Source organism: Macaca mulatta, chromosome 20 (assembly GCF_049350105.2).
Source record: "Macaca mulatta isolate MMU2019108-1 chromosome 20, T2T-MMU8v2.0, whole genome shotgun sequence".
In the NCBI taxonomy this organism is placed as follows: Eukaryota; Metazoa; Chordata; class Mammalia; order Primates; family Cercopithecidae; genus Macaca; species Macaca mulatta.
This window is the reverse complement of record NC_133425.1, coordinates 24310331-24336340: the sequence shown is the minus strand read 5'-3', so window position 1 is coordinate 24336340 and position 26010 is coordinate 24310331. Positions and strand designations below refer to the sequence as shown.

Here is a 26010-nt window from a genome sequence, read left to right as displayed (position 1 = left end):
TCACTGTTTTGTTCAGTGCCATTCCACCTTGCTTAGCTCACAGCAGGTACTCCATCATTTGTTGTATAACTAACCTCTCCCAAAGTTTTTAACTGCATTTTTCATCATGCTGATGACCAATACATTTACTTCCAACCTGACTTCCCAGGTGAACTTCAAATTACTAATTGCCTACTACTTGGCACTAGATCTAGTATGTCTAAACCAAACTCTTCTTGAGAAGTGCAGGTCCTTCTATAAGAGTTATTAGGAAGATAATTTATTCGGCACCTAGATATCAGGCATTAATCTAGCTCCTTTAATAACATGCCATATAATTAAGTCCCCACAGCAACCTTATAGGGTTGGGTACTACTGTTTTACAGATTAGCAAAGAAGGTCAGATGTGTTATAAGGCTAAGCTCACACAGGTAATAAGGTGCTGGGAAATTAGGGAGTAAATATTAACTCAGGACAATGACTTAAATTTGTATCCTTTCCAATAACAATGTGCCTATGCTAGAAAACTCACATTTGTGTCCTCTTCCTCATTACCTATCACATCTTGTACGGTGCCAAAGCACAGCATGGTGGTTACGAGCACAGCTTTGGAATCAGACAGATCTTGATGTGAGTCCAGGATCTGCTACTTATTCACTGTGAATACCATAATATATTACAATGTACAGAGCAGCTCTTGGTATATAAAAGAGAGCACAGGTGTAGAAAGTGAGTACAACCTGGGACAGTTAGGAAAGACTGCTCAGGCACATGGAGCAATTAAGTAACCTGCCCAAAGTCACACAAACTGGGATATGGGGGCACCAGGATGCAAGGCCACAGACTGATTCTAGACTTCCTTCTTTATCAGTATGCTACACTGCCTCTAGAATTGTATTTTTGTATGGGCACCTTGATTGCCCCCTCAACCCTAGCACCTAATTCTCTATCTGGCTTGTGGTAGAACTTTAAAATAGTTGGATAAATGAATGAATGGACAGACTAATAGACCATCAAAACTTTCCAGAACATGTTGAAACAAACTGGGCTTTGAGAAAACCTGTAATCACATACTAGATTTATTTTCTGCCTCACAATCACTACCAAGCTCAGAGAAGTCACTCTGAGGCAAATAACTGAATGCATTTCCTCTGTTTGAATATAATTTCCATGAGTGCCAGTCTTTTTATGGCATGTGGTAACTGAGTGAGCTTGGGCAAGTTATTTAATGTCTTGGTGTGTCAGCTGCCTCTACTGAAAGTGGAGGTTAAGAACTCTGTCTCACAACGTTGTTGAACACTAAATTGCAATAATATGTACAACTGCTCAGGGCCTGGGGGGAAGGGTGCTCAATTTTAGCTACAGTCTTACAGTCAACTTTAGCTATAAGCTCCTTATTAAAATGGGCAGAACCTGAAGGGAGAATAAGTAAAATAATCATTTTAAAGTAGGTAACTTACAGGAAATATTTTAAGATTCCCCATTCATAACTCCCTATAAAGAACTCTTATATTAAAATCCAGATACTGATGAATACCAATACATCACCAAAAAGCTACAAATTTATTAACTTGCTATACAGCTAATGATGATAAGGTGTGAGTCTCGTAAGAAATGCCTTCTCTCACCTGACTGGTTTTTGCTGTTCTGCACCTCTCCGTTATTTTGTGGCTGTTGATTTGTTAAAGCACTGCTTTCTGACTGGCTGTTTAACACTTTAACAGCAGATCCAAGGTTTGCTGCTATGACAGGAAAATGCTGACCCCTCTTTAGAAGCTGTTTGTGTTCCTGGTGGCGAAATCGTGGAGGTACTTCACGAGGATACCGAGGCAAGGCCTGTGGCTGCTGCTGTGGCTGCTGCGGCTGTGGCTGCTGCTGCGGCTGCTGCTGCTGCTGCTGCTGCTGCGGCTGCTGCTGCTGCTGCTGCTGCTGCTGCTGCGGCTGCTGCTGTGGCTGCTGATTGTTGGCTGTAGCTCGCTTGGCATTATTATTAGTGCTGGTTGCTGTGGAAGTGCCGTTATTAGAGTTGGCAGGCTGAGGCTGGCTTACACTGGGCTTTATCTGTTCTGGCACTAATCCCAACAAAAGAAAAGGGGTGGAAAACATTAGCCAGTAAAGGGTACCTCCAAAGTAAGCCATCTAAATTCAAAGGCACTAAGAAAAATAATCCTAAAAAAAAACAGAGGCTTTCCGTGAGCAGGGATATCCTCATTTACAGGCTCAAATTTTGTTAGGAGATATCACTGCCAAGAGTCAAATTTCACTTCTGCTAACTACCTATCCAATAAGGGCCCAAGGACTTTTGGCCAAGACAACAACTCATGTTCACTATCCCCTTTCCCACATTATACTCTGGTCAAAGACATCATCTGATCATTACAAAACCAGCGAACTTGCAATGACTCAAAGAACAAATGTGGCCAATTTTCAGTAGTCCTAAGAGAATCCTCTATTCCCTGGCAACTGTTCTTATTCTGCCTCATTGTTAATGTGTTTGGTCTCTATTTTTCATCTTTAGAAGACAACACAAGAACAACACAAGGTTAGAAAACAACCTGCTGGTTTTCTTACAAAAAGCCAAAGTTAACAATGTAAAAATGTAAAATCTGAATCGTATAAGACAAACTCAGAACATGGAAGTAAAGACAAAGATAACATATCTATGAGATGAATCAAAATGAGAGAAATAATCTGGATGCTTTATCTTAAATCTGAAAAATAAATCAGAAACTGCAAATAGGGAAACTGTTGACTCATAAAAGAGTGTAAAGAAAGAAAACCGATGGAAATGCCTTAAGCCAGTGTAAGTAAACCCAGCTGGAGAAGTACAGAGACGCATGGTGTATGAGCTTTTGGTGCCAGGTTTCAACCCCAGCTCTGCCTTTACAAGCTTTGTGCCTTTGGGCAAGTTGTATAAACCTAACTGAGCCTGCTGTTTTCCCGGTAAAATGGAGATAGTACCTACACCTTGCAGAGCTATCCTAAGGTTAAATGTCTTCATGTTTATAAAACACAGAACACAAGGCTATATAAACAGCGGCTATTCGTTAATGACTGACACAATACCACCTTATACTTTGGTAGCAGTTGAATGTTTCTATGAAATTTTTTAATGTATCCTCACAGATACCACTGTCAGATAAGTGAAGTGAAACACCCCCATGTTACTGGTGAGGACACTCAAAAAAAATCTCCATTCAAGCTCCCACCCTGGGATTAAAACAGCCCACCATTCACCATCTGAGTTACCTCTGTGTCTTTCTCCTCTATAAAGTAGGAACAGTCTTGGTCAAGTGCCCAGGGTGTTGTAACCACTCAGTAAACAGAAGTGAAGTTATTAATTATGTCCAAAAGAAATCTTTATCAAATGACTACAATAGATATGATGATGTCATTAAACCCTTGGTCACCTGAGTTTACAATGACCACCAACTTCCTCTTCCACACTCTCAGCTCTAGCCCCCCTCCACCTAAGAAACTGGTCTCCCCATTTTCTTCTTTCTCTGAACATCTGGTAAATTTACTCTATGTCATTTATACTTTTTAAACATAATATATGATCTTGGCCTCTTATTTTTTGTGTGTCACTTCAATTTTTCTGAAGTAATACGAACTGTAGTTCAGGAAGAATTACAGTGAAAAATTACAAACATTCCATCTACTGTTTATAATGCTTTCATTCTTGATGCTCACTGACAAGTCTCTTACTGATAATTGGGGCAAAGTGCTTTCTAGGCCTAATTATAGGTGAAAATTTTGTCTCCCAGACAACATAATGCTTCTAATATGTAACAATAACATTTTTTATTTATTTTGTGTGTGCCTCATGCAGTAATAAGCACATACTGGCTATCAAAAACACTTCATGAGGACAATATGGCACTAGAATATTCTAAAGTACCTCTGAAACCTAAGGAAGATAAAGTACAGGCAGCCCTCCACATCCATGTGTGCCCCACCCACAGATTCAACCAACCATGGATCAAAAATACTAAGCAAACAAACCAAAAATAAAAATACAAATAAACACCAATGCAACTATTTACACAGCATTTACATTATATTTGGTATTGTAAGTAATCTAGAGATGATTCAAAGTATATAGGAGAATGTGTGTAGGTTATATGCAAATACTACACCATTTTATATACGGGACTTGAACATCCATGAATTTTGGTATCTGTTGGGGGTCCTGGAACCAATGCGTCACAGATACCAAGGGACAACTGTACATGTAACATTGTAAGGAACATAAAAATGTTTAGCTTTTACATGCTTAGTACTGGACTCAGCGTGGCATTTGGCAATTGAACACCCACTTAAGGTGGTAGCTACCTGCTGTTGTAATACAGGTTTGTTGCCACTTCATTACTTTAAAAATCTAAATATTAAAAAATAACACTGTGACAATTTTATGCCCAAACAAGGTGTGTGAGAAAGGAGCAGGAAGATGCTTTTTAATTATCAAAGAACCAGAAGATAACCTATATACAAAAACTGTGAATGATCTATATGAAGGCATGTATAAGAACCCTAACACTAAATCAAAGGTGACCAGAAGTTCAGAAGCAACACCAATATTTGTCACCCAGCAACTTCACCTCTACCTCAAACTCAAGTAACTGCTGTATTTCTCATCAGTAAAGTACCACATGGAAAACAAAGCTGAGATAGGTACTCATTTCCAGGGCCAGAAAACTTCATTAAAACCACTAAAGACATCAAGATAATGTAACTATTGATTATTAAATGAAGCTAATCTGAAGTACAATCTTAGATATAAAATAAGACATAGAAGTAATGAGTGAAGGATTAAAAAGTGAACATAGGTGGGGGTTGCTAAGTAACAAATACCAACACTGACTAATACTGGCTATGGTGTAAATTATGTTCATAATCACCCAAACCATTGGAAGGGGGGGAAAAGGAAAATTAGAAAACTTCATCTATTCAGCAGACATGTAAAATGGAATTTAAAAAAATTTCAAAGTTCTGGTTAATGCAAACTAGGATGCTAAACAGAAGCCCCAAAATACCTGTATCACAATAAATGTGAATGGGTTAAGTTCACTTGCTAAAAGATAAAGCCTCTTAAACTAAGAAAGGAAAAACAAACTCAATAAACTTTGCAAAAAGCACTCTTAAACAAAACAACTCAGCAAGGTTTAAAAAACAGTAGAGAGGAAGATACACAACCAAGAAAGGCTAAGAAAATTAAAATGAAAACAATACTGATATCAGACAAAATAAAATTCAAAGAGAAAAGCATTATAAAGGATAAGATAAATTTCATATTCATAATAAAAGAAAAAACTAAAGACATGAGCAATTAAGCACTTTTATATGCCAAGTCTCATAATATCAAAACATGTAAAATAAATGGAGACAGAATAAACCAGAAAAAAGCAAAGCCGTACCTTGAAAACAAGTAACATCTTTTTGACAAATACCCATGAAACAATCATAAGAAGTCAACATGCACATACATGCCATACAGCAGCAAAGAAAACATCAATAAATTGCAAAGGCTAGAAATAATACTGTGGATATTTCTGGATTACAACGTAATGTCACTAAAATCATAAAACTAGCAAATAAAAATCTGCCTTAAATTTCAATTGCATAACACAAATTTTTCAGCTAAAAACAGAAAAGAAAAAGAAAAAAGTACATTTCAAGATGAAGAATAAACATGAAACTACAGGGTTACCAAGAAAATAATACTGAAAACACTGCATACAATACATTTTGAGATCCAGCTAAACCAGAGCTCAAAAAAAAATTCACAGCCTTATTTCCAACAAGAACATAATGCATCCAACTCAAGAAGGGGGAAAACACCCACACACACTAAAGTAAACAGAAACAATTAGTAAACATAAAAGAGAGATCAATGACTTTAAAAGTAAATCAATAAATCCAAGGCATGCTGCTATGAAAAATAGTTAACTTTATTAAAAAATGAAAATGGAAAAAAATAACCTTCTGAAATTAATATATTTCTTTATGTTCAAGTCTATAAATATGAAAAGCTGGAGGAGGGAGTAATTTAACATTGACCATACAAGAGGCAGGAAATCTAAATAGATTAACTAGTTTACATAGAAGAAATAAGAGAAATTTATGAAAGTGTCTATCATGATCAGATAATTTCCCTGATTAATACTACCATACTTTTTTCTTTTTCACTAGTGTATACTTATTTTTGGAGACAAGAGTCTCGTTCTGTTGCCCGGGCTGGAATGCTGTGGCGCAATCTTGGCTTACTGCAACTTCCACCTCCCTGGTTCAAGTGATTCTCATGCCTCAGCCTGAGGAGTAGCTGGGATTACAGGTGTGTGCCACCACGCCCAGCTAATTTTTGTATTTTTAGTAGAGATGGGGTTTTGCCATGTTGGCCAGGCTGGTCTCAGGTGATCCTCCTGCCTCGGCCTCCCAAAGTGCTGGGAGCCACTGCACCCAGCCTTTAATAGTTTTTTTTTTTTTTTCTTAAAGACAGGGTTTTGCACTTGTTGCCCAGGCTGCAGTGCAATGGTGTGATCTTGGCTCACTGCAACCTCCGACTCCAGAGTCTTGCAACAGTAAGACCCTCTTTCAAGAAAAGAAAAAAGAAAAAGAAACATGTATCTCTAAACCTAATGGCATTTAAATTACTGCAGAGCACAGTAAAAGATGGAACACCAACATAACACTGTTACCAATAAGTCAGGCTAAATTTTGGTCATCCCAAACAACGTGAATAAAAACAAGAGATATAAATAGCACCGGGAGTGAAAAAGACACAAATTCAAAGTGGAGATTATCAAAAGACAAGAAAATACTATGTACAATCTATCCCAGTAAAACAAAATCCAACTAAACTGAACTATGTTGTACAACAGGGGTTGGCAAGTTCTTTCTGTAAAGATGAGACAGTAAATATTTTGGCCTTTGCAGACCATAGAGTCTGTGACAACCACTCAACTCTGCCACTGTAGCACCAGAGCAGCCACAGACAACAGGTAAACGCAAACAAATGGATGTGACTATATTCCATAACACTGCATATGCAAAACCAGGCAATGGGCCAGATTTCACCTGCAGACTGTAGTTTTCCAAACTCTGCTTTATCAAATGTAATTTACCAAAATAGGCTCACAGAAGAATAGAAGGTCCTACAGTATAAGAGCAGAAACTCTGAAAAGGTCTCCCAAGATTTATCCCTCCAAAACACACCAGGCATACAAAAATACAAAAGCCAGGCACAGCAGCACACGCCTGTAGTCCTGAGGCAGGAGGATTGCTTGAGCCAAAAAGTTCAAGTCAGGCATGGGCAACATGGTAAGGCCCCAACTCCTGAATGAAGGAATGAAATAACATAACATAACATAACATAACATAACATAACATAACATAACATAACATAAAATGCACCAGGCTCAAATAACAGGGGGTGTGTGTGAATGGGTGTGTATCCTCAAGAAACACGTAATATTAATCTTACCTAAACTGTCCCAGGACAAGAAGTATAGGTTCAAAAGACTGGATGGAATCAAATCTCAGCTCTGCAACTTACTAGTTATATGACCATGGGCAAGGCACTTAACTACACTGCCTCCACTGACTCACATCTCAAATGTTTTGGTCTCAAGGTCCTTTATACTCTGAAACACTGAGAACTCCAAAAGGTTTCGTTTGTGGGTGTTGTATATATATTTACCATAATAAAAGTTTAAACAAATATTTTAAGTGAGTTAAAAATAAATTTATTACATATGAACATAGATACATTTTTTTAAAATTATTGTATTTTCCAAAACAAAATTAGTGAGAAGCATGGCACTGTTTTACATTTCTGTAAGTCTCTTTAACATCTGGCTTAACAGAAGGCAGGTGGATTATCACATATGTACCTGCATCCAATTTGTTGTGATATCCCATACTGTGTCACCTGTGGAAAACTCCACTATATACTCATAATAAAAGTGAAACAGACAAACAAAGTCTTCCTGTTATTATGAAAATTGATTTGACCTCATAGATCTCATGAAAGAGTTTCGAGGAGCCTCCTAGGGATCCTGTCCTCAGGTAAACTTTGAGAACCACTGCTACAGGATATGCACACACGGGATGCAACTGAATTTATGGTTCTGGAGTTCAAAAAAGTTTGGATTAAAAATATGGATTTAAGATTCAACATACAGGTGAGAAAACAGTTGTAGGAGAAGAAATGACAAAACCTCAAGAATGGGTTTAAGCAGCAGACAGAAGGAGCGAAGTAAAGGCAAGAACAAGTTATAACTGTCAGTGACGGGAGAGAAACCGTTCATTTTAGGTAATGGCTTAACTATCTATGCAGTTACTCAAGCAGGAATTTCTTCCTCAATTTTTCCCTACCCCCCTGTACCTAGTCAGTCAACAGGCCCAACAGATTACCTCCTTGATAAAATTCAAATGCATCCTGTGTCTCCAACGCCACTCCTGTGATTTAGGCCCTCAACAATTTATTCTTACAAAAACCTCCTAATGGGACTGCCAGCCTGGCTCAAGTCTTGATCCCTGCCCCAACCACTTTCACGTCTCCCCAAATCTATCATCTATCTGCCCCAAATTATCTGTACCGTAAAACCACTTTCGGAACTCCTTTCTAAACTCCTTGGTATGGCCCCTCTCTACCTTTTTCCAGATTCATATCCTGCTATGTCCACACTCATTGCATTCTCTTCTACCACACCAAATACCTGCAATTCCCCAAAAGGTATCATGCTCTTTCATGCTATTCTTTTGCCCAAAATGCCTTGATACCTTTCTTGCAAATATTTTTGTCCATTTTGCCTAGGAAACAACTAATCTCCCCCACCCCCAGATTGGGCGTATCTTAGAAGCATGTTATGTTATGACAACCAGATTGCCCTCCTCTATTCTGATGAAACTCTTACATATCCCTTACAATGCAGTCAATGTGCTCTGTAAGTGCTGGTTTCTTATTTCTCCTTCACTTTATCACTAGCATTTCCTGAACCAAGCAAAGCAAATGCTGGTTGAATAAATAATCCAGGAATTGTCAGGCATACACAAAGTGACTGGATCTATACAAAGTAAGATAGAACAGTACTGAGGATTAAACACTGTGGAATATCAACATTCAAGAGGTGGAATAATGAAGAACCAGTAAACAAAAGAAAGAATGATCAAGAGAAAGAGTAACAATGATGGTCACTAGTTAGTATGCTGCTGAATGCATCAATAGTTTTAAATAAATCTCTGCTCTAAAAAACACCTACAGCCAGCATGGAGAGGGCAGGACAGGTCCAGCCATTGAGATCATTAATGTGAGAAGCTTCTCTAATTAGCTGTGAGATTGTACTGGTCCATAATATCAGAAAAAGATTTTAATGGAAAGGAATTTCATTTTGCTAGGATAAAACATATTTATCTAGTAAAGAGTTCTATTTTTAGGTTTTTTTTTTTTTTTTGGTCATACTGTGACGCCACCAATCTATTTCACAGTTTTAAAGAAATGGGAAAAAATTTTAACTGGTCCAAAAATGAACAAGTTTAACTTTTAAGAATGGAAAAATAATCTATTCAAAGAATTCACCCTACATTTTCCAAGTTTGTGTTCCAAATCAGGACCCCCCACTTTGTGAAACAATGAAATCAACCAATAAGACAAAGAAATTAATTTTTGCTATGCTTTGCTGTTCTACAAGCTTTCTTGATATTTCTTATATAAAAACGTATCATTCTGTAAGTCTAAAACTTTTAAAAAATAGCTTCTTAATTGAAAAAAATAGATAGCAATTGTCTCATATTCACATGAAAACCTAAGAATAGACAATATAACCAAAGTTCTAAATATACCAAGTTCTAAGTTTGTAATACCATTTTAATTAATGCTTCTTTAAATGTCTAAAATGCTTTGTCACCTTAATACATTGATTTCAGAAAATATTTAATGAACTTCACTTTGACTATCTACAAGTTTAACAGAAAGAATTTAAATGTGGACCAGCCAACAATCATCTTTGAATACTACCAATCCCCAAAACATCAATTTCCATGCCTTAATACCTGAAGCCCTTACATTATTCCTATCCATCAAAGTCTACTATTTAACTTTGTGTAATAGTTTTCATATTGGCTACATTGTAAATCTTCTAAACTACTGGCAGAAATACAGTACACAAAATGCTGCTTTAACACTTGATGTCACTTTAACAGACTGGAGTGCTAAGTTGACCTCTAGAAAATACAACTTAGTGAATACCTACAAAATATAAAGTGCTTTTTAATACTTCTCTTGGCAAACTTTAACTTTACCTAGAATTACTATTTCTATATGTGTCGTTATATAGGAAAACAAAAAACCATCAGCTTAAGCTCCTAGAAGACAAGATGGAGTGTACCAACGAAAGCTCTTCGGTTAGAAAATGTTATTCTCAAATAAGAGCAAAAACATAGGATTTTCCTAAGTATCTTTCACTGTAATTAAGAATTTTTTTTTTTTTTGAGACGAAGTCTCGCTCTGTCGCCCCAGGCTGGAGTGCAGTGGGGCGATCTCAGCTCACCGCCAGCTCCGCATCCCAGGTTCACGCCATTCTCCTGTGTCAGCCTCCCGAGTAGCTGGGACTACAGGTGCCTGCCACCACGCGGCTAATTTTTTGTGTTTTTAGTAGAGACGGGGTTTCACCGTGTTAGCCAGGATGGTCTGGATCTCCTGACCTTGTGATCCGCCCACCTCGGCCTCCCAAAGTGCTGGGATTACAGGCCTGAGCCACCGCGCCCGGCTAAGAAAATTTTTTTTTACCTTCTCAAATGAAATTAGGCATTACCACCAAGACAAAGGTGTACTCAAACAATTCACTAACAAATCAAGGAGGGTTTTTAAAAATCACAAGACAAACTTTCTTTTTTTTTTTTTTTTTTTTTTTTGAGACGGAGTCTCGCTCTGTCGCCCAGGCTGGAGTGCAGTGGCGCGTTCTGGGCTCACTGCAAGCTCCGCCTCCCGGGTTCACGCCATTCTCCTGCCTCAGCCTCCCGAGTAGCTGGGACTACAGGCGCCCGCCACCTCGCCCGGCTAGTTTTTTGTATTATTTTTAGTAGAGACGGGGTTTCACTGTGTTAGCCAGGAAGGTCTTGATCTCCTGACCTCGTGATCCGCCCATCTCGGCCTCCCAAAGTGCTGGGATTACAGGCTTGAGCCACCGCGCCCGGCCACAAGACAAATTTTCTACCGCTCAAACAGTCAGGTTAACTCTGAATGCCTGATGCTTAAAAAATCCTTAAAGTACCAACTGTTCAAATATTTTTAAAAGTGTCATCTACAGATTTTTTAAAAAGAATTCTTTAAAATCTTACAGGCAAGTATTTTACATTCTTAGGAGCTAGAAAATAAAAGCCTTATAGATAGAAGTTAATATATAACCTAGGACATTTAAAATTTAACTGTTTATCAGGTAACATCACATATTTTTCTTCTCTATTGTTAATTTCTAATATCTAATTGTATTCTCTTTAATCTTAAACTCGGAAGTCAATGATTCTAGCTGTTCCACTAAAATACTAAGGTAGCTTTCAATAATTTTTCACATGAAAGAATCTGCCTAATCCTCAGAGGGAGAGCAAACAAGTTTGGGTGCCATCAGTTCTTCCAGCTTTCCTGAACAGCAGCAGCATTATCACACTGGGACACAGATTTTCAAAAGTCACAAACCTGATGAAACTTCAAAGTAGATTAGAAAATTCTCTACATCAAGAAAATTCCAAAGAATGGTGTTTCCAACTTCTGTTGCTTTCCCACTCTGTAGCTTTCAGGAGAAAATGGAGGAAAAGCATAGTGTCATTTTACTGCTCTGAAAGTCCTGCTTGCCAGCTTCTTCCAACCCGTATTTGAGGCCCAATAACTTGAATTCTATCTCATTATATTTTAAGGAATTGCAAGGGACAGAGAAGTAGCTGAACAATGCAAAGTGCAGTTCTATTCAATAAAAATGAGTTCATAAATCAAACTTATTTAAAACATGGCCAAACACTGTACTACTATAAAAAATCTTCTTGCTCATTAATAAGCATACTGAATGATTTATAACATACTTCCTCTGTATAATATACATCCCCTGTCCAGTACTAACTTCGGTCGGTTGTGGAACGCTGAGGGGCACAGAGGGGAAGTCTAGTTTTTAAGACGATACATGTAAGATGTAGTGTTAGAATTTCTGTTGCAGTACATGGCTGCAGCTTTAAGTGCTAGTAGCTGATCTGGAAATACTAAATGTTTGCCAATCCATTAACTTTTGCCAATTCTTAGCAAGTCATTTGAATTAAATGGCTAAAAACTAAGGTTTAAAAACTGATATCAAATATAACTGTATTTATATTTTACACAAGCAAGTCTTAATATTTCTGTTGAAAAGTTCCTAAGAAAAAAATGCCAAACAGCAAGATAATCTTAATCAGTTAAAAATTAGATACCAAATTTAAAACAAATATTAAATTGAAATGACTTAGTTTTAATTCACTTCAGAAATGCTACAAAATCAGGAAGTATATATTTTCCTGAGCCTCAGGGAAGCACCTCGCTCTGCTTCCTCAAGGGACTCTATCATCATCTTTTTTTTTTTTTTGAGACGGAGTCCTGTTGAGTCACCCAGACTGGAGTGGAATGGCGCGTTATCGGCTCGCTGCAGTCTCTGCCTCCTGGGTTCAAGCGATTCTCGAGCCTCAGACCTCCTGAGTAGCTAGGACTACAGCTGCGAGCCACCAAGCCCAGCTAATTTTTTTTATTTTTAGTAGAGATGGGGTTTCACCATGTTGGCCAGGCTGGTCTCCAACTCCTGACCTCAAGGGATCCACCCACCTCTGCCTCCCAAAGTGTTGGGATCACAGGCGTGAGTCACTGCGGCCAGCGGGACTCTTATCTTCTACCCAAATACTAACCACCTTAAATTACCAACACAAAGAGAAACTCAGCTGATTTGTCTTGATACACTCCTCCAGGTCAAGATCATTGAATAACATATTTCCCAGAGCCTTTTCACTAATGAAATTCCAGATGAAATGGCCCAACTACAAAAATTCTGCTCTTCAACAAAATGAGCAAGTTATGTCTGTTGTAAAGCAGAGAATCTTCTTTCTGAGATGGAGGATACCCACAATATTCACAATGTGCTATTTTCAAAATCTTTGGTTTACGGAGCCATTGAGTCTTGCCTAAATATGTAATTCAGAAAACTGTGATGATCAAAGGTTTCTTTCCCAGGTTCAGGTACACCTTTTTCTTTTTCTTTTTTTTTTTTTTGGGACGGACGGAGTCTTGCTCTGTTGCCCGGGCTGGAATACAGTGCCACAATCTTGGCTCACTGCAAGCTCTGCCTCCTGGTTCATGCCATTCTCCTGCTTCAGCCTCCTGAGTAGCTGGGACTACAGGTGCCCACCACCATGGCTGAATATTTTTTTTTTTGTATTTTTAGTAGAGATGGGGTTTCACCGTGTTAGCCAGGATGGTCTCAATCTCCTGACCTTGTGATCTGCCCGCCTGGGCCTCCCAAAGTGCTGGGATTACAGGCGTGAGCCACCATGCCTGGCCCAGGCACACCTTTTAAAAGAAAAAAATTCAGACTGCCTATTAATCTCTCCTCCATAACATAAAAGTACAGAATGGCCCTCTTCAAATTTGCTTATTTGAACTGTTCAGAAGCAAAGGATTCTTTAGTCTTACACTTACTAATCAGAATCCATATATTTAAAAACAAGTATCACATGGGGTTCTCATGTCTGAGTAAGTCTGGAAAACGGTTCTGGAAGACACTGTAGCAACCTCTAGAGAGCTTCAGCTTCCATTTGTGACTCAAAATTTAAAAATAAGAAAAAACATAAACATAATACCTGAACATTCAAGTAGAAGTTAGTTCCCACTTTTTAATTCTCTAAAGTTATATAATAAAGGAACTGTCATTAAATCACTGAAGATATTAATTAGTTAAGAAATACAGAATGGTTAGTTGATTTTTTAAATTAGGAAAAACGTCCCAAATATACAGTATAAAAATAAAGTTCAGCTAAATTAAACAATACTGGCCAGGCGCGGTGGCTCACACCTGTAATCCCAGCACTTTGGGAGGCCCAGGAGGGTGGATCACGAGGTCAGGAGATCAAGACCATCCTGGCTAACACGGTGAAACCCCATCTCTACTAAAAATACAAAAAAAAATTAGCCAGGCACAGTGGTGGGCGTCTGTAGTCCCAGCTACTCGGAAGGCTGAGGCAGGAGAATGGCATGAACCCAGGAGGCGGAGCTTGCAGTGAGCCGAGATCACGCCACTGCGCTCCAGCCTGGGCAAAAGAGCGAGACTCCATCTCAAAACAAAACAAAACAAAAATACTATAAAATGCTACAGATTTTAAAAGCTTTTACAAAACATGGGCAAACTATTTTCTAAATCTGGAAAAATGGCATGTTTTCTCAGTGTAGAAATTAGTCAAGAACTCTAAAAATAAAAAATACGTTTGATAAAACAGAGAAAACACTGATGGGTATTTTTTCAAGTGTGTATATTCCAATTTAAAAGGGAAACTGGAAAATACTTGCCCTTTAGAACAAATTAAAGGGATCCATTCTGTTCCTTCCCAACCCTCCTCACCTCGACTTTCCCTAATCTAACGAAAGATATGTTTTAGTTTAAGGATACTAAACCTAATGCAGAGAAGCATTCAACACACTAGCATTTAGGACTGAAGTCTAAGCTAACAGTATAAATGTGATTTAATTGTGCTTTCCTCCTTCTGAACATGTATTTGCATCTTCAGTGTATGTATTCCTGATAGGGTGCCTGGGATTAGGCAAAATTTAGATATTCTTGCCTCGTACCTCATCCTCAGAATGACTTCATATATACGATATGGTCCATAATGTGGGAAATATTTGCATCAAATACATCTGATGAAATGCTAATGAACTTATTATAGAAAGAGCTCACGTAAATTGTTAACGAAAACTCTAGGCCCAAGAACTAAACAGGCAAATAATAAGGATGGGCAATTCATAAAAAGAAAAAAGCGTGGCCAGGCACGGTGGCTCACACCTGTAATCCCAGCACTTTGGGAGGCCGAGGCAGTTGGATCACTTGAGGTCAGGAGTTCGAGACCAGCCTGGTCAACATACTGAAATCCCGTCTCTACTAAAAGTACAAAAATTAGCTGGGCATGGTGGCAGGCACCTGTAATCCCAGCTACTCAGGAGACTGAGGCAAGAGAATCACTTGAACCTGGGAAGTGAAAGTTGCAGTGAGTTGAGGTCGCGCCATTGCACTCCAGCCTGGGTGACAGAGTGAGACTACATCTCAAAAAAAAAAAGAAAAAAAGAAAAAAGTACAAGTGATTATGCATGGTAAACAAATACATACACGTCAAAGAAAACACACCAATTTTGGCCTGCCAAATTTATGAAGCTGATAGATCCCATCCTCATGTTTTAAGACATATTCCTTGCACTGCACTGTGATTCACCTTTGTTGGGCTGGGTTCTACTTTAATGGGAAGAAAAAGCAAATCACTTCTGGGTGTGGAGGAACCCTGAATTAACTGGAGAAACTGCTAGCATGTCATTTCAAGCGGCTGAAAGGTTGCTAGGATATTGCAAAACCACAGTGGTGGATATTAAAATTTACCAAGTATCAGCTAGATGCCAGGCAATGTATCTATTATCTCTTAATTTTCATCATGATTCCATAAATTTGAAATATTCTTCCCATTTTACAGACGAGGCAAATACAGTTCAGAAAGCTATTCATGCTCAAACGTCTAGTAAATGGCAGAGGTGAAATTTAAAACCCAATCTGACCCCCAAACAAGTGTTCCTTCTAGTATATATTATTTTCATCTTAATTATAAGGGCAAAAACCAACTCTCTAAAAATAAAGGGCTAACTACAGATTAACCACTTTAAAAATTATTTCACAGCCATTAAACTAATTTTTTTTCATATCTACTTCCTGTTTCCTTTGTCCTGCAGATCAGTCTCATCAGACATGTGAAGGTATAAAATCTTTCTTTTCTACCAAATTTAATAGTTTATTAGTATTTAAAAGCAACAAATCTACATTTGTTAGAAATAATCCTTGCCTAAAGCCAAAAGGGCAATCTTCATAGCCTCCCTGAGTACCTAAGTCTAGACTTACATGTATAAATCTATGGAAATCATTTTCCTTTCACAATAGTAGGAAATAAAAAATGGTGACTTTGTTACATGATCTACCTAAAAATAATCATTTTATGAACTATTTCCCATGAAAGTGGAAGGCCATTTTTTTTCATCCTGCTAGTGCAGAGCTACAAATCTTATTTGTTACATAGCTTAAAGACATCTTCCACAGGAAGAAAAACACCTGCCATTAGTAAATTCTTAATTGGTATGAACCTATGCTTCTATTTTAAAGAGGTTAGTGTACATGTGCCTTCTAAATATCTCATAAAAAACTACTGTAGCACATTTAGAATCCTGGTATTATTACTTAATACCACCCAACACCACAAAAATCATTTCTACTACGTAGACTGTGGAGAAAAACAGTGAACTAAGCCCCAATTCTAAAAGCAGAACCACCCAACCTGTGTGATGGAAACAGGCTATGGGGAAATGGGTGACTAGACTCGACTCTCTGGGATTGCCATCTTCAGCTGTGAGTGGCCTCTTCTATTTACCCTAATGGCCTCACAAGTATCATCTTCTCTGTGTATCATCAGGTTATGTGCTTGAAGTGACAAACTACTTGAGCCTCAGTTTTCTCCTCTGAGAATCTAGGCAGTACAGTAACCCCTATGAAGCCATCAAAGTTCCTGAAATTCATTATAATAGAAGGCCTTATAATTGGGAAACTTAAAGTCTTATGGATTCCCACAAAAAATTAAAACTCAAACTACCATATGACTCAACAATTCCTCTTCTAGGTATACAGTAGTCCCCCCTCCTTTTCCAAGATTTCACTTTCCAAAGTCTTACTTACCCCATGGTCAGCCACAGTTCAAAAATAGGTGCGAACAGTACAATAAGGTATTTTCGAGAGAGGGACCAAAATCTGATAACTATTACAATATATCATTATAATTGTTCTGTTTTATTATTTTATTATTAGTTGTTGTTAATCTCTTAATATACCTAATTTATAAATTAAACTTTATCATAGGCATGTTATATAGGAAAAAGCATATTATTAATAGTATATATGAGGTTCAGTACTATCTGAGGTTTCAAGTATCCACTGGAGTCTTGAACGGATTCTCTATGGATACGGGGGGATTGCTATATACCCAAAGAAAATGAAATCAGCACCATGTAGAAATATCTGTACTCCCATGTTCATGCCAGTATTATTCACAATGGCCAAGATACGGAAACAACCTATGGATGAATAAAGATGAATAAAGAAATTGTGGGCCAGGCGCAGTGGCTCAAGTCTGTAATCCCAGCACTTTGGGAGGCTGAGGTGGGTGGATCATTTGAGGTCAGGAGTTCAAGACCAGCCTGGCCAACATGGTGAAACTGTGTCTCTACTAAAAATACAAAAATTAGGTGTGGTGGTACATGCCTGTAATCCCAGCTACCCAGGAGGTTGAGGCACAAGAATCATTTGAACCTGGGAAGTGGAGGTTGCAGTGAGCGAAGATCATGCCACTGCACTCTAGCCTGGGCGACAGAGCAACACTCTGTCTCAAAAAAAAAAAAAAAAAGAAAAGAAAAGAAGAAATTGTGGCAAATATACACAAAGGAATATTATTCAGCCTTTAAACAGGAGAGCCTGCCATTTGCCACAACATGGATGAACCTGGAAGACATTATGCTGAGTGATGTAAGCCAGACACAGAAATAAAAATACTGCCAAGATCTCACTTACAAGTGGAATCTTAAAAAAAAAAAAAAAAGTCAAATACACAGAAAGAGAGAGCAGAATAGTGGTTAGGGAGGGTAGATATAGGTCAAAGGGTACAAAGTTGCAGTTATGTGGGTAAGTCTAGGTATCTGATGTATAGTTAATAATATTGTATTGTATATTGGAAATTCGCTGACAGTAGATTTTAGGCACTTCTACCAAAAAAACAGGGTAACTGTGAGGTAATGAGTATATTAATTTGCTTGACTGTAGTATTCATTTCACATGCATATGCATACAAAAACATTATGTTGCACACCTTAAATATATATAATAAGATCTTATGGAGAAAATGGTGTGATAAGTTCAGATCACAGGTAAATGATAAAGGCCTTTAATCATATATTTACCTTTACTAAAATAAAGATGAGAATGGAAGTGCAGTGGGAACAGGAACTTGGGGGTTGTTTTGTTCATGCTTATTACCAGTGACCATAACATTGCATAAAACAGGGTTGGCAAACAGTTAAGTATTTCATGAATTATGAATGAAGGAAACAATGTCACTTTATGAAACCTGAGTTTAGAATAATGGATTATTACATAAGTATTTTTTGTTTCCTTTGTTTCTCAAGATGACCTCATGAGATAGTGAAACATGGATGATACTGGCAGTGATGACTGAAAGAAAAAGTAAAGAGGTGCTCTGTTTATTAATGAGAAGCGGACAAACTGAACACTTCTTCCATCAACACAAACTTAGCATCTCAGTCACATTCCAGAAGCTAAACTGTGTGCTATGACTTTAAGAATGTATTGGCCAAGAGGCATACTGGAAAGGGATTTCACTGTTGTCCAAGTCCTTCAGAAAGGGTCCTCCACCCTTTGAAGAATGATGAAATGAAGGGTTCTTTTTTAGCAAAACTGTCATTACATCTCCCTTACAGTTGTAGCAAAAAAACACTTCAAACATAATTTAGTACTCTGGTTTTGCTCCACAGAAGGATCAGTGTTTACTGCATAGAGATCAAAGCATGCAGGAGGTTTCAGAATCAGCTGCTTGCTTGGCTCTCAAAACTCTTGTTCATTTTCATCAACAACCAAAGATGTAACAAACAATTTAAGAGCCAATGCCTCACCCATCACAAAGCTGTCAAATTCCCCGTAATTCACAAAATTATACTGGTGCTACAATTTTTTAAAAAAAATCTATATGCTTAATCAATAGAGAAATACTACAAAATCTGTTCCAAGATCTTTCTGGATTCCTTTTAAAAGATGAGTTGTTTTAGTTCCCTCAGTGACTATTGTTGTAGCATGAGCAATGGTGTGTCCTTCACATCTTGTCTTCCATGTAACTGTAGGGGCTGTTTTTAAAGAAACAGAAGCGGCAGAGCCCAGTCAAGTTCATAGTCGAATTCTGGCTCAGGCACTTGTTAGCTGCATAACCTGGGCAAGTTAGTTAACTTTTCCTAGCCTCAATTTCACCTGTAAGTGGTGCTAATATCTACTTTCAAAGGGCTGCTGAGAGGATTAAACGTAAACTTACCTTGTGCTAGTATACACTGAAGGCCTACTCCCACATCAATTTTTAAATATAGACTACATGAGTCCCAGAGTACCCAACCTGCTGCCATGGACCCTGCCCTGGATCCCACAGATTCCCAAAATTCAGTAACTAAAGTAACTCTTAGCACATTAAGAAGCTTTTAGGACCTTGTTCTGAATTGCTGATACCCATTCATTATTAGTGGTTAAATATTTAGAATATTTTCCTTGATTAAATGAAATAAAGCACAGTGCCTGGCACATAGAAAGGGCTCTAAGTCAGCTCTCTAATGTCTACAATATGATTTGACATGCAGCTGATTTATTTTTATCATCCAGATGTAATAACACTGTGTTTGACAGAAAAACAAGTATTAAGGCTAGAACTGATAAAAATAACTGTGCCAACTGTGGCAGGAAAAAAAAAATGCGTAAATGTTGATTCAATTTCATGAGTTTTTAATTAACCCAGAAACAGAACGGCAGTAATAAACTAAACTTCGCTATTTTATCACCCAAAAAATAAAATCTTAATCCTTTTTTCTCCATTGCTGTTTCCCACCAGGATCTCCCCGGGCTTCCCACAACTCCCTTAGGAGCTCAGGGGTTTGTTATTCTTTGGAAGACACCTTGCTCATGAAATCACTCAAAAAAAGCACTGACACTGATATGAAGGAGACAGGGAGGGGAAGAGACAGAGGAAAAAGAGAGGAGAGAGAAAGAAAATTAGCTGTCAAAAATCAACAGTGCTTACTTACTCTTTTGAAAGGAATGTATAATCAACATGCTTCCCAAGAAAGCCAATGTCAGCCAGCTGCGGTGGCTCATGCCTATAGTCCCAAGTACTCAGGAGCCTGAGGCAGGAAGATCATGTGAGTCCAGGAGTTTGAGACCAGCCTGGGTAACACAGCATCATCACATTTAAAAAAAGAAAAAAAAAAAAATAGCCTGCTCCTGTAGTCCCAGCTACTCAGGAGGCAGGAGGACTGCTTGAGCCCAGAAGTTCAGGGCCGCAGTGAGCTATGACTGTGCACTACACTCCAGAGCGAGACCTTGTCTCCTTAAAAAAGAAAAAGTCAATGTCAGAGTTGAAAAACTTTTAAAAAAATTTTCTTATTCTCAACCAAGTTCCCAAGGACACTCTGAAGAGGGACATTAGCTCTTTCCTTGCCTTTACATTATATATACCACAAGGCATCTTAAAATGTATCCATCCATCCCTATACCTCACCAGAAGTTTTTTAGCACTTCACTCTCCTGGTGTTTCAAGGACATACTCGTAAGATACATATTTTAAAAGATTTTTTGAATATTCAAATATTTATGTTCTTCACAGTTTTTCAAAGTTGAAGTCACAAGAATAAAACTTTCAAGAATGTCATTATGTTGCCCATTACACTTCAGAGCTATGTTGCCCTGTAAGATTAAAAATTTAGTTCCTCAGTCACATTAGCCCCATTTCAAGTACTTGACAGCCACATGTGGCTAAACCTGGTCTTTACACAGACTCTACAATACAGAAAGAGAAAAAATCATATTGACAGTACGAACTGCAAGAGAAGCAGCAATTCTGGAATAGGCAGACTCTTCTGATTTTTAAATGTTGGCAGTCATTTTAAAATGTACAGGATTATAATAAAAACAGTGCAGAAACCAGAGACTGGGGAGACCTGACAACTAAATGCAAGGTAGCATTATGCATCGGATCCTAGAATGGAAAGTCATTAATGGAAAAACTGGTGAGGTTAGTATCATTGTTGGTTTTTCAGTTTTGACAAATGTACCATGCTAATGTAAGATGTTAATAATGGAGGAAGTTGAATGAAGTGTGTATGAGAAGTCTCTGTACTATCTTTCCAACATTTCTGTAAATCTAAAATTATTTCAAAATACAAAGTTTAGTAAACACCACCACCACCAAGTGGGCCACATTTGCCCCTCAAGTCTCCAGTTTGTAATCTCTAACCACTGTGTGAACCCCAAACTATAAATACTACCTAGACAAATACATAGCACAGAAATAAAACAACACATTTCCATGAATCAGAAAAAATGTGAACAATTATGAAGAGAGACACCGTGAAAAGAAGGATGATGTGAGTGAAATCACTGGCAAAACAACAAAATGTATTCTGAAGTGACTTTCATATACTCAGCCTATCATTCTCAAGAGTTGTGGAAAAATCTAAAACAAAACCAAGAAGACTAAAAATGTTCATATTTTATGTAAGGCTAGAAAAAAATTACTTACATTTAGAAATGATATAAACACTAGGTACTCAAAGATGTTGAAGAAACAAATATCCATGGATCAGTCAAAAATCTAAGAATATAACCAAGTGCCCAAATTTGAGATTATAACAGCCTAAGAAACTGGAAAGGGAGATATCTACGGTAGTTGGAGAGACCCATTCGAGGATGAACTCTGAGAGGTTTAGGAAACCTGAAAGGCCTGATAAAGACATCTTTGGCTGAGAAACTGGATAAAAAAGAAACAAGAATGAACATGAAAGAGGTAAGAATGCTCTAAAAAGTATAGAGTGATGAGAAACAGGCTGGTTAGGTCAAGGGAGGTTAGATTAATGAGGGCCTTGAAAGCTAAGCAAAGGAGTTTGGTCTTGAAGCAAGTATAACTAGGGGCAACTTACCATTGCTATGTGGGGGAGAGGGGTGGGGAAAATAGAGTTTTAGGAAAATTAATTTGGTAACATTTCCTACTAATTTGGCAATGTTGCTCCCTACATTACACATCCTTGTAACTGTCTTAGACATTCCAAGTTCAAAGCCACAGCAGCACCTTCAATTCCTCTTCTGATCTCATCAGTTGTCAGTCCTGTCAATTATACCTCACACATCTGTCACCCACCTTCTACCTCTTCTGCCAAGACCTCAGTTCAAACCCTCATGACCCTCTCTAATCTCGCTTCTATTGGTGACTCTAGGCACTACTGGCAAAGTTAAGTTTCTAAAGCACAGCTTATGACCATGACATTCCAAACCCAAACACCTCTGCTGGCTTAACCAGCATGAAGCCCTGTGGCTCCCTCTATCTCCAAGCCTATATTCGGTCGCTTCCTCCCCAACTCTAGAGACAAAAGATGCATGTTGTATTCCCCATGCTGTCTACCTGCCTCCTCTGCTCACAATGCCTTTCTTCTCTTAGCTCTACCTTTCAAATTCCTACCTGTCTTCTAACCAATACTTTCCATGTACAGTAGTTGATAGCTTTAAAAAATGGAAAACAAAGTGAAACAAAGCACCATGTCTCTCTGCTTAAGTCTTGAATGCCTCCTAACTGCCTGTCACATAAAAAGTCCAAGCTTGTTGGTACAAACAGCAAATAAATTAACCCACTTTTACCTGGCCCTACCTATCTTTTCAGCCTCAACCCTGCCCACTTATCACTGAGTATTTAACACTCTAGGAATACCACGACCGCGTACCACATCATGTTATGGAATACCACTACTGTAAGCCACATCATGTTATTTCTTATCTCTTTGCTTGAATCATGCTTGAACCATTTCATTCCTCTTTGAACCATTTCATTCCTTCATTCATCTCTTTTTTTGAGGGGTAAGATTATACTTTTGATAGAGCTTAAAATAAAAATTCAGAATCTTAAGGCCCAACAAGTTCAGCATCTGAGAGCTTTACATCTTTCATTACCAAGTAGTCAACTCCTGGGAGGGTGAAGAACTCCTGATTCAGGATCTGAGAGGAATTACTCTCCTGTTTCCTGCGAGGAAGTAGTCTCCTGTTTCCTTATCACTCCAGTGTCTTTTGCTTGGGGTCTAATGGGTGCTGTTCAACCTGACACAATGTATAAGGTTTGCAATCTACTATTCTAAGTGATAATACAGAGATGGATGTCACTAGCTGCCTATAAGGAGGAATGGGGGACATTCTTCAGAGAACAAGATATAAAGGAGGCAGAACTCCCAAGGGATAGAGTGGGGTCCTAGAGGTTACCCCACACAAGAAGACTTTTAGAAGGAAGACTGAAGGAAAGATGCCTGTGCCCCAAGAGTCAAAACAAGGGAGTACATTAGGAAGCAGTGCTTACTCTTATCCTATGAGACAGCTTTAAGGCAGCTCTGAGGCAGTGCACTGTAAATGTGGTGACATACACCACAATAACCATGAAACCCCAAAGGACGACCCCAAGGTATGTCACTGAAGAAGTCTGAGCCCACCCATTTCTTTCATGCTCTTCTCTCTCCCATCCTTGAAATGAATAAAAATGCATATAAACAACCTTGCTTTAATGAAAAAAGGGATAAAAAATAGCTTTAAACAACGTACCTTTGATTTTTTGTTCAGTGGCCTAAAATAAAAACAAACAAACAAAAAACAATGTAAATATGAAACTGAAAGAAATGGACTGTTATGACAAAATGTTCATATATTACTATAAGACATATATACCTTTATTAAATGAGGAATTTCTCAAACAGATGAACTGCACAGGAAAAGATATGCAAGGAAAGCATGCTTTTCCCACAGATGTGCCCCATTATCCCTGATACTGTGTTTATTAATTTTAAAAACCTACTTTTTGTGACACTAAGCATAGAAGACATCACTGTATGACAGTATATAATTTTTTAAATGGGAGGTACACTTTTCTCATGTCCTTTAAAAATGATTTTTATACAAACTGTCACCTTTACATTTAATGGATTTAATATATTTTGTATGTTTAAATGGCTTCAAAAATTGTTGCAAGTGATAAAAAGATGAATTAAGTTTTCTGTAAGAAAAGCTGTATGTAATCACTTTAGCCAAATTAGTAATAAAATTAACTCCTGGAGGTTAGGCTGCTATTGCAATTAAACTTAGTCAACCTTTAAGTACCTATGTATTTCTGAGTGGAAAAAAATTTCAAACTAATTTATCACTTCTGACACATCTGACAATCCGTTAAAATTACTGTGATCAGAAGCTGAACTGACGTGAACTCTGCTTTCACTGCCTTCCAATGTCTGCTCTTCATTTTCTGACACCAAAACTGAGGAGAGGGGCTTGAGGACAGCAGGGTTGCCTCGAGGTGACTAGCTCAAACTCCCAAGGGCCTCAAAAAGAACCAGACAGAAAAGCCCAAGCAAAAAAATCAACCTGTTGATCAAAATCAATATTATGGGAATCCTGAAAATAACAGATACAAGAACAGGAAGGCAGGTGAGAAATGACTATGTAACTGAATAACCAGGAGTTGTTTCTAAATGGCGATAAAGCTTTTCTTAGGTGCCATGTGGCATAATTCATTTTGCTTAGTTATATGAAATTACTGTTATCAAAGACACCATTTTAAATTATACTATTATAGGTATATATGGTAAAAGCTATAGTAATTACCCTAATATTGAAGCCACACCAAACATTAATCTTTCCCCAGAAAGCCAGGGAGTCTTGATCCACCACCTAAGCGCTTTGCTAAGTTTTAGAGCACTAGTGAAATACAAAATAATGGAGGCTCATCTTTTACTCTATGGATCAAAATTTAAATTAAAAAAAAATTTTTTTTGATGGAAAGACAATGCCAAACAACCAGTCAACTAGCTAACAACACTTTATTTGTTTCTGGAAAAATCATTTTTAAAATCTGAGAGTAGAAAAACAAGTCTTATTAGACAGAAATTAGTATATGAACACTTTTAGGTATCAGAAATGTCTGTCAAACAATAAGATGCATAATCTTCTGAAGCCAAAGAATTAGCAGAAAATTTCTTTTACATGTTGAAAGGCTTTAAAAAAAAAATTCAGAACATAGAAACAATAACCACATGAAAACCCTAAGTAGGCCAGGTGCAACTCGCGCCTGTAATCCCAGCACTCTGGGAGGCAGAAGACAGGCAGATGCTTGAGGCCAGGAGTTTGAGACCAGCTTGGCCAATATGGCGAAACCCCGTCTCTACCAAAAAAACAAAACAAAACAAAGTATACAGTGGGCTGGGCGCGGTGGCTCACGCCTGTAATCCCAGCACTTTGGGAGGCCGAGACGGGCGGATCACGAGGTCAGGAGATCGAGACCATCCTGGCTAGCACAGTGAAACTCCGTCTCTACTAAAAAATACAAAAAAATTAGCCGGGTGAGGTGGCGGGCGCCTGTAGTCCCAGCTACTCGGGAGGCTGAGGCAGGAGAATGGCGTGAACCTGGGAGGCGGAGCTTGCAGTGAGCTGAGATCCGGCCATTGTACTCCAGCCTGGGCGACAGAGCGAGACTCCGTCTCAAAAAAAAAAAAACAAAGTATACAGTGTTGCTCTTTTAGGCCTTACAACATAAAGGATATATGCTACAAAACTTCTTTGGAAAAAGTTGCTTCAAAACAATGGTCAATTCAGTATTCTGTCATCTACAGAGAATGGCCCCATGGAGACACCTAAGGTGTGTCTGCCCCTAAGAATCGGATTTAATGTACGGAAGGAATGAAAGTAATATTACAGAAACCAAGAGCTCTTCATAGAATAGGAAGAAACAGAACTAAGAGTTCTACTTCTTTAGAACAGGTTTTTGCGGGCTGGTCTAGAGACCTAGTACGTTACTCAAATTATTAAAAAGAATTTTCGAGGTGGGGTCAGTCATTTTAAGAGTAATTGTCTGCACTATCCAAAACAATAGCCACTAGCCACATGT

At 38.1% G+C, this 26010-nt stretch overlaps 1 protein-coding gene across 23 annotated transcripts in view; it reads right to left on the bottom strand.

Moving 5' to 3' along the window:
- The window catches only part of TNRC6A (trinucleotide repeat containing adaptor 6A), a 214654-nt gene that overhangs the window by 48792 nt on the left and 139852 nt on the right, over nucleotides 1-26010 (bottom strand). For 11 of the 23 annotated variants that reach the window (XM_077986569.1, XM_077986580.1, XM_077986582.1 and 8 more), the window contains exon 4: nucleotides 1608-2051. In XM_077986569.1, coding sequence (XP_077842695.1) covers nucleotides 1608-2051 — 444 coding nt within the window. Of the gene's footprint in view, nucleotides 1-1607; nucleotides 2052-11674; nucleotides 11769-23678; nucleotides 23701-26010 lie in introns of all 23 variants that reach the window. The other 12 variants (XM_077986567.1, XM_015125813.3, XM_028840772.2 and 9 more) reach the window with 3 other exon arrangements.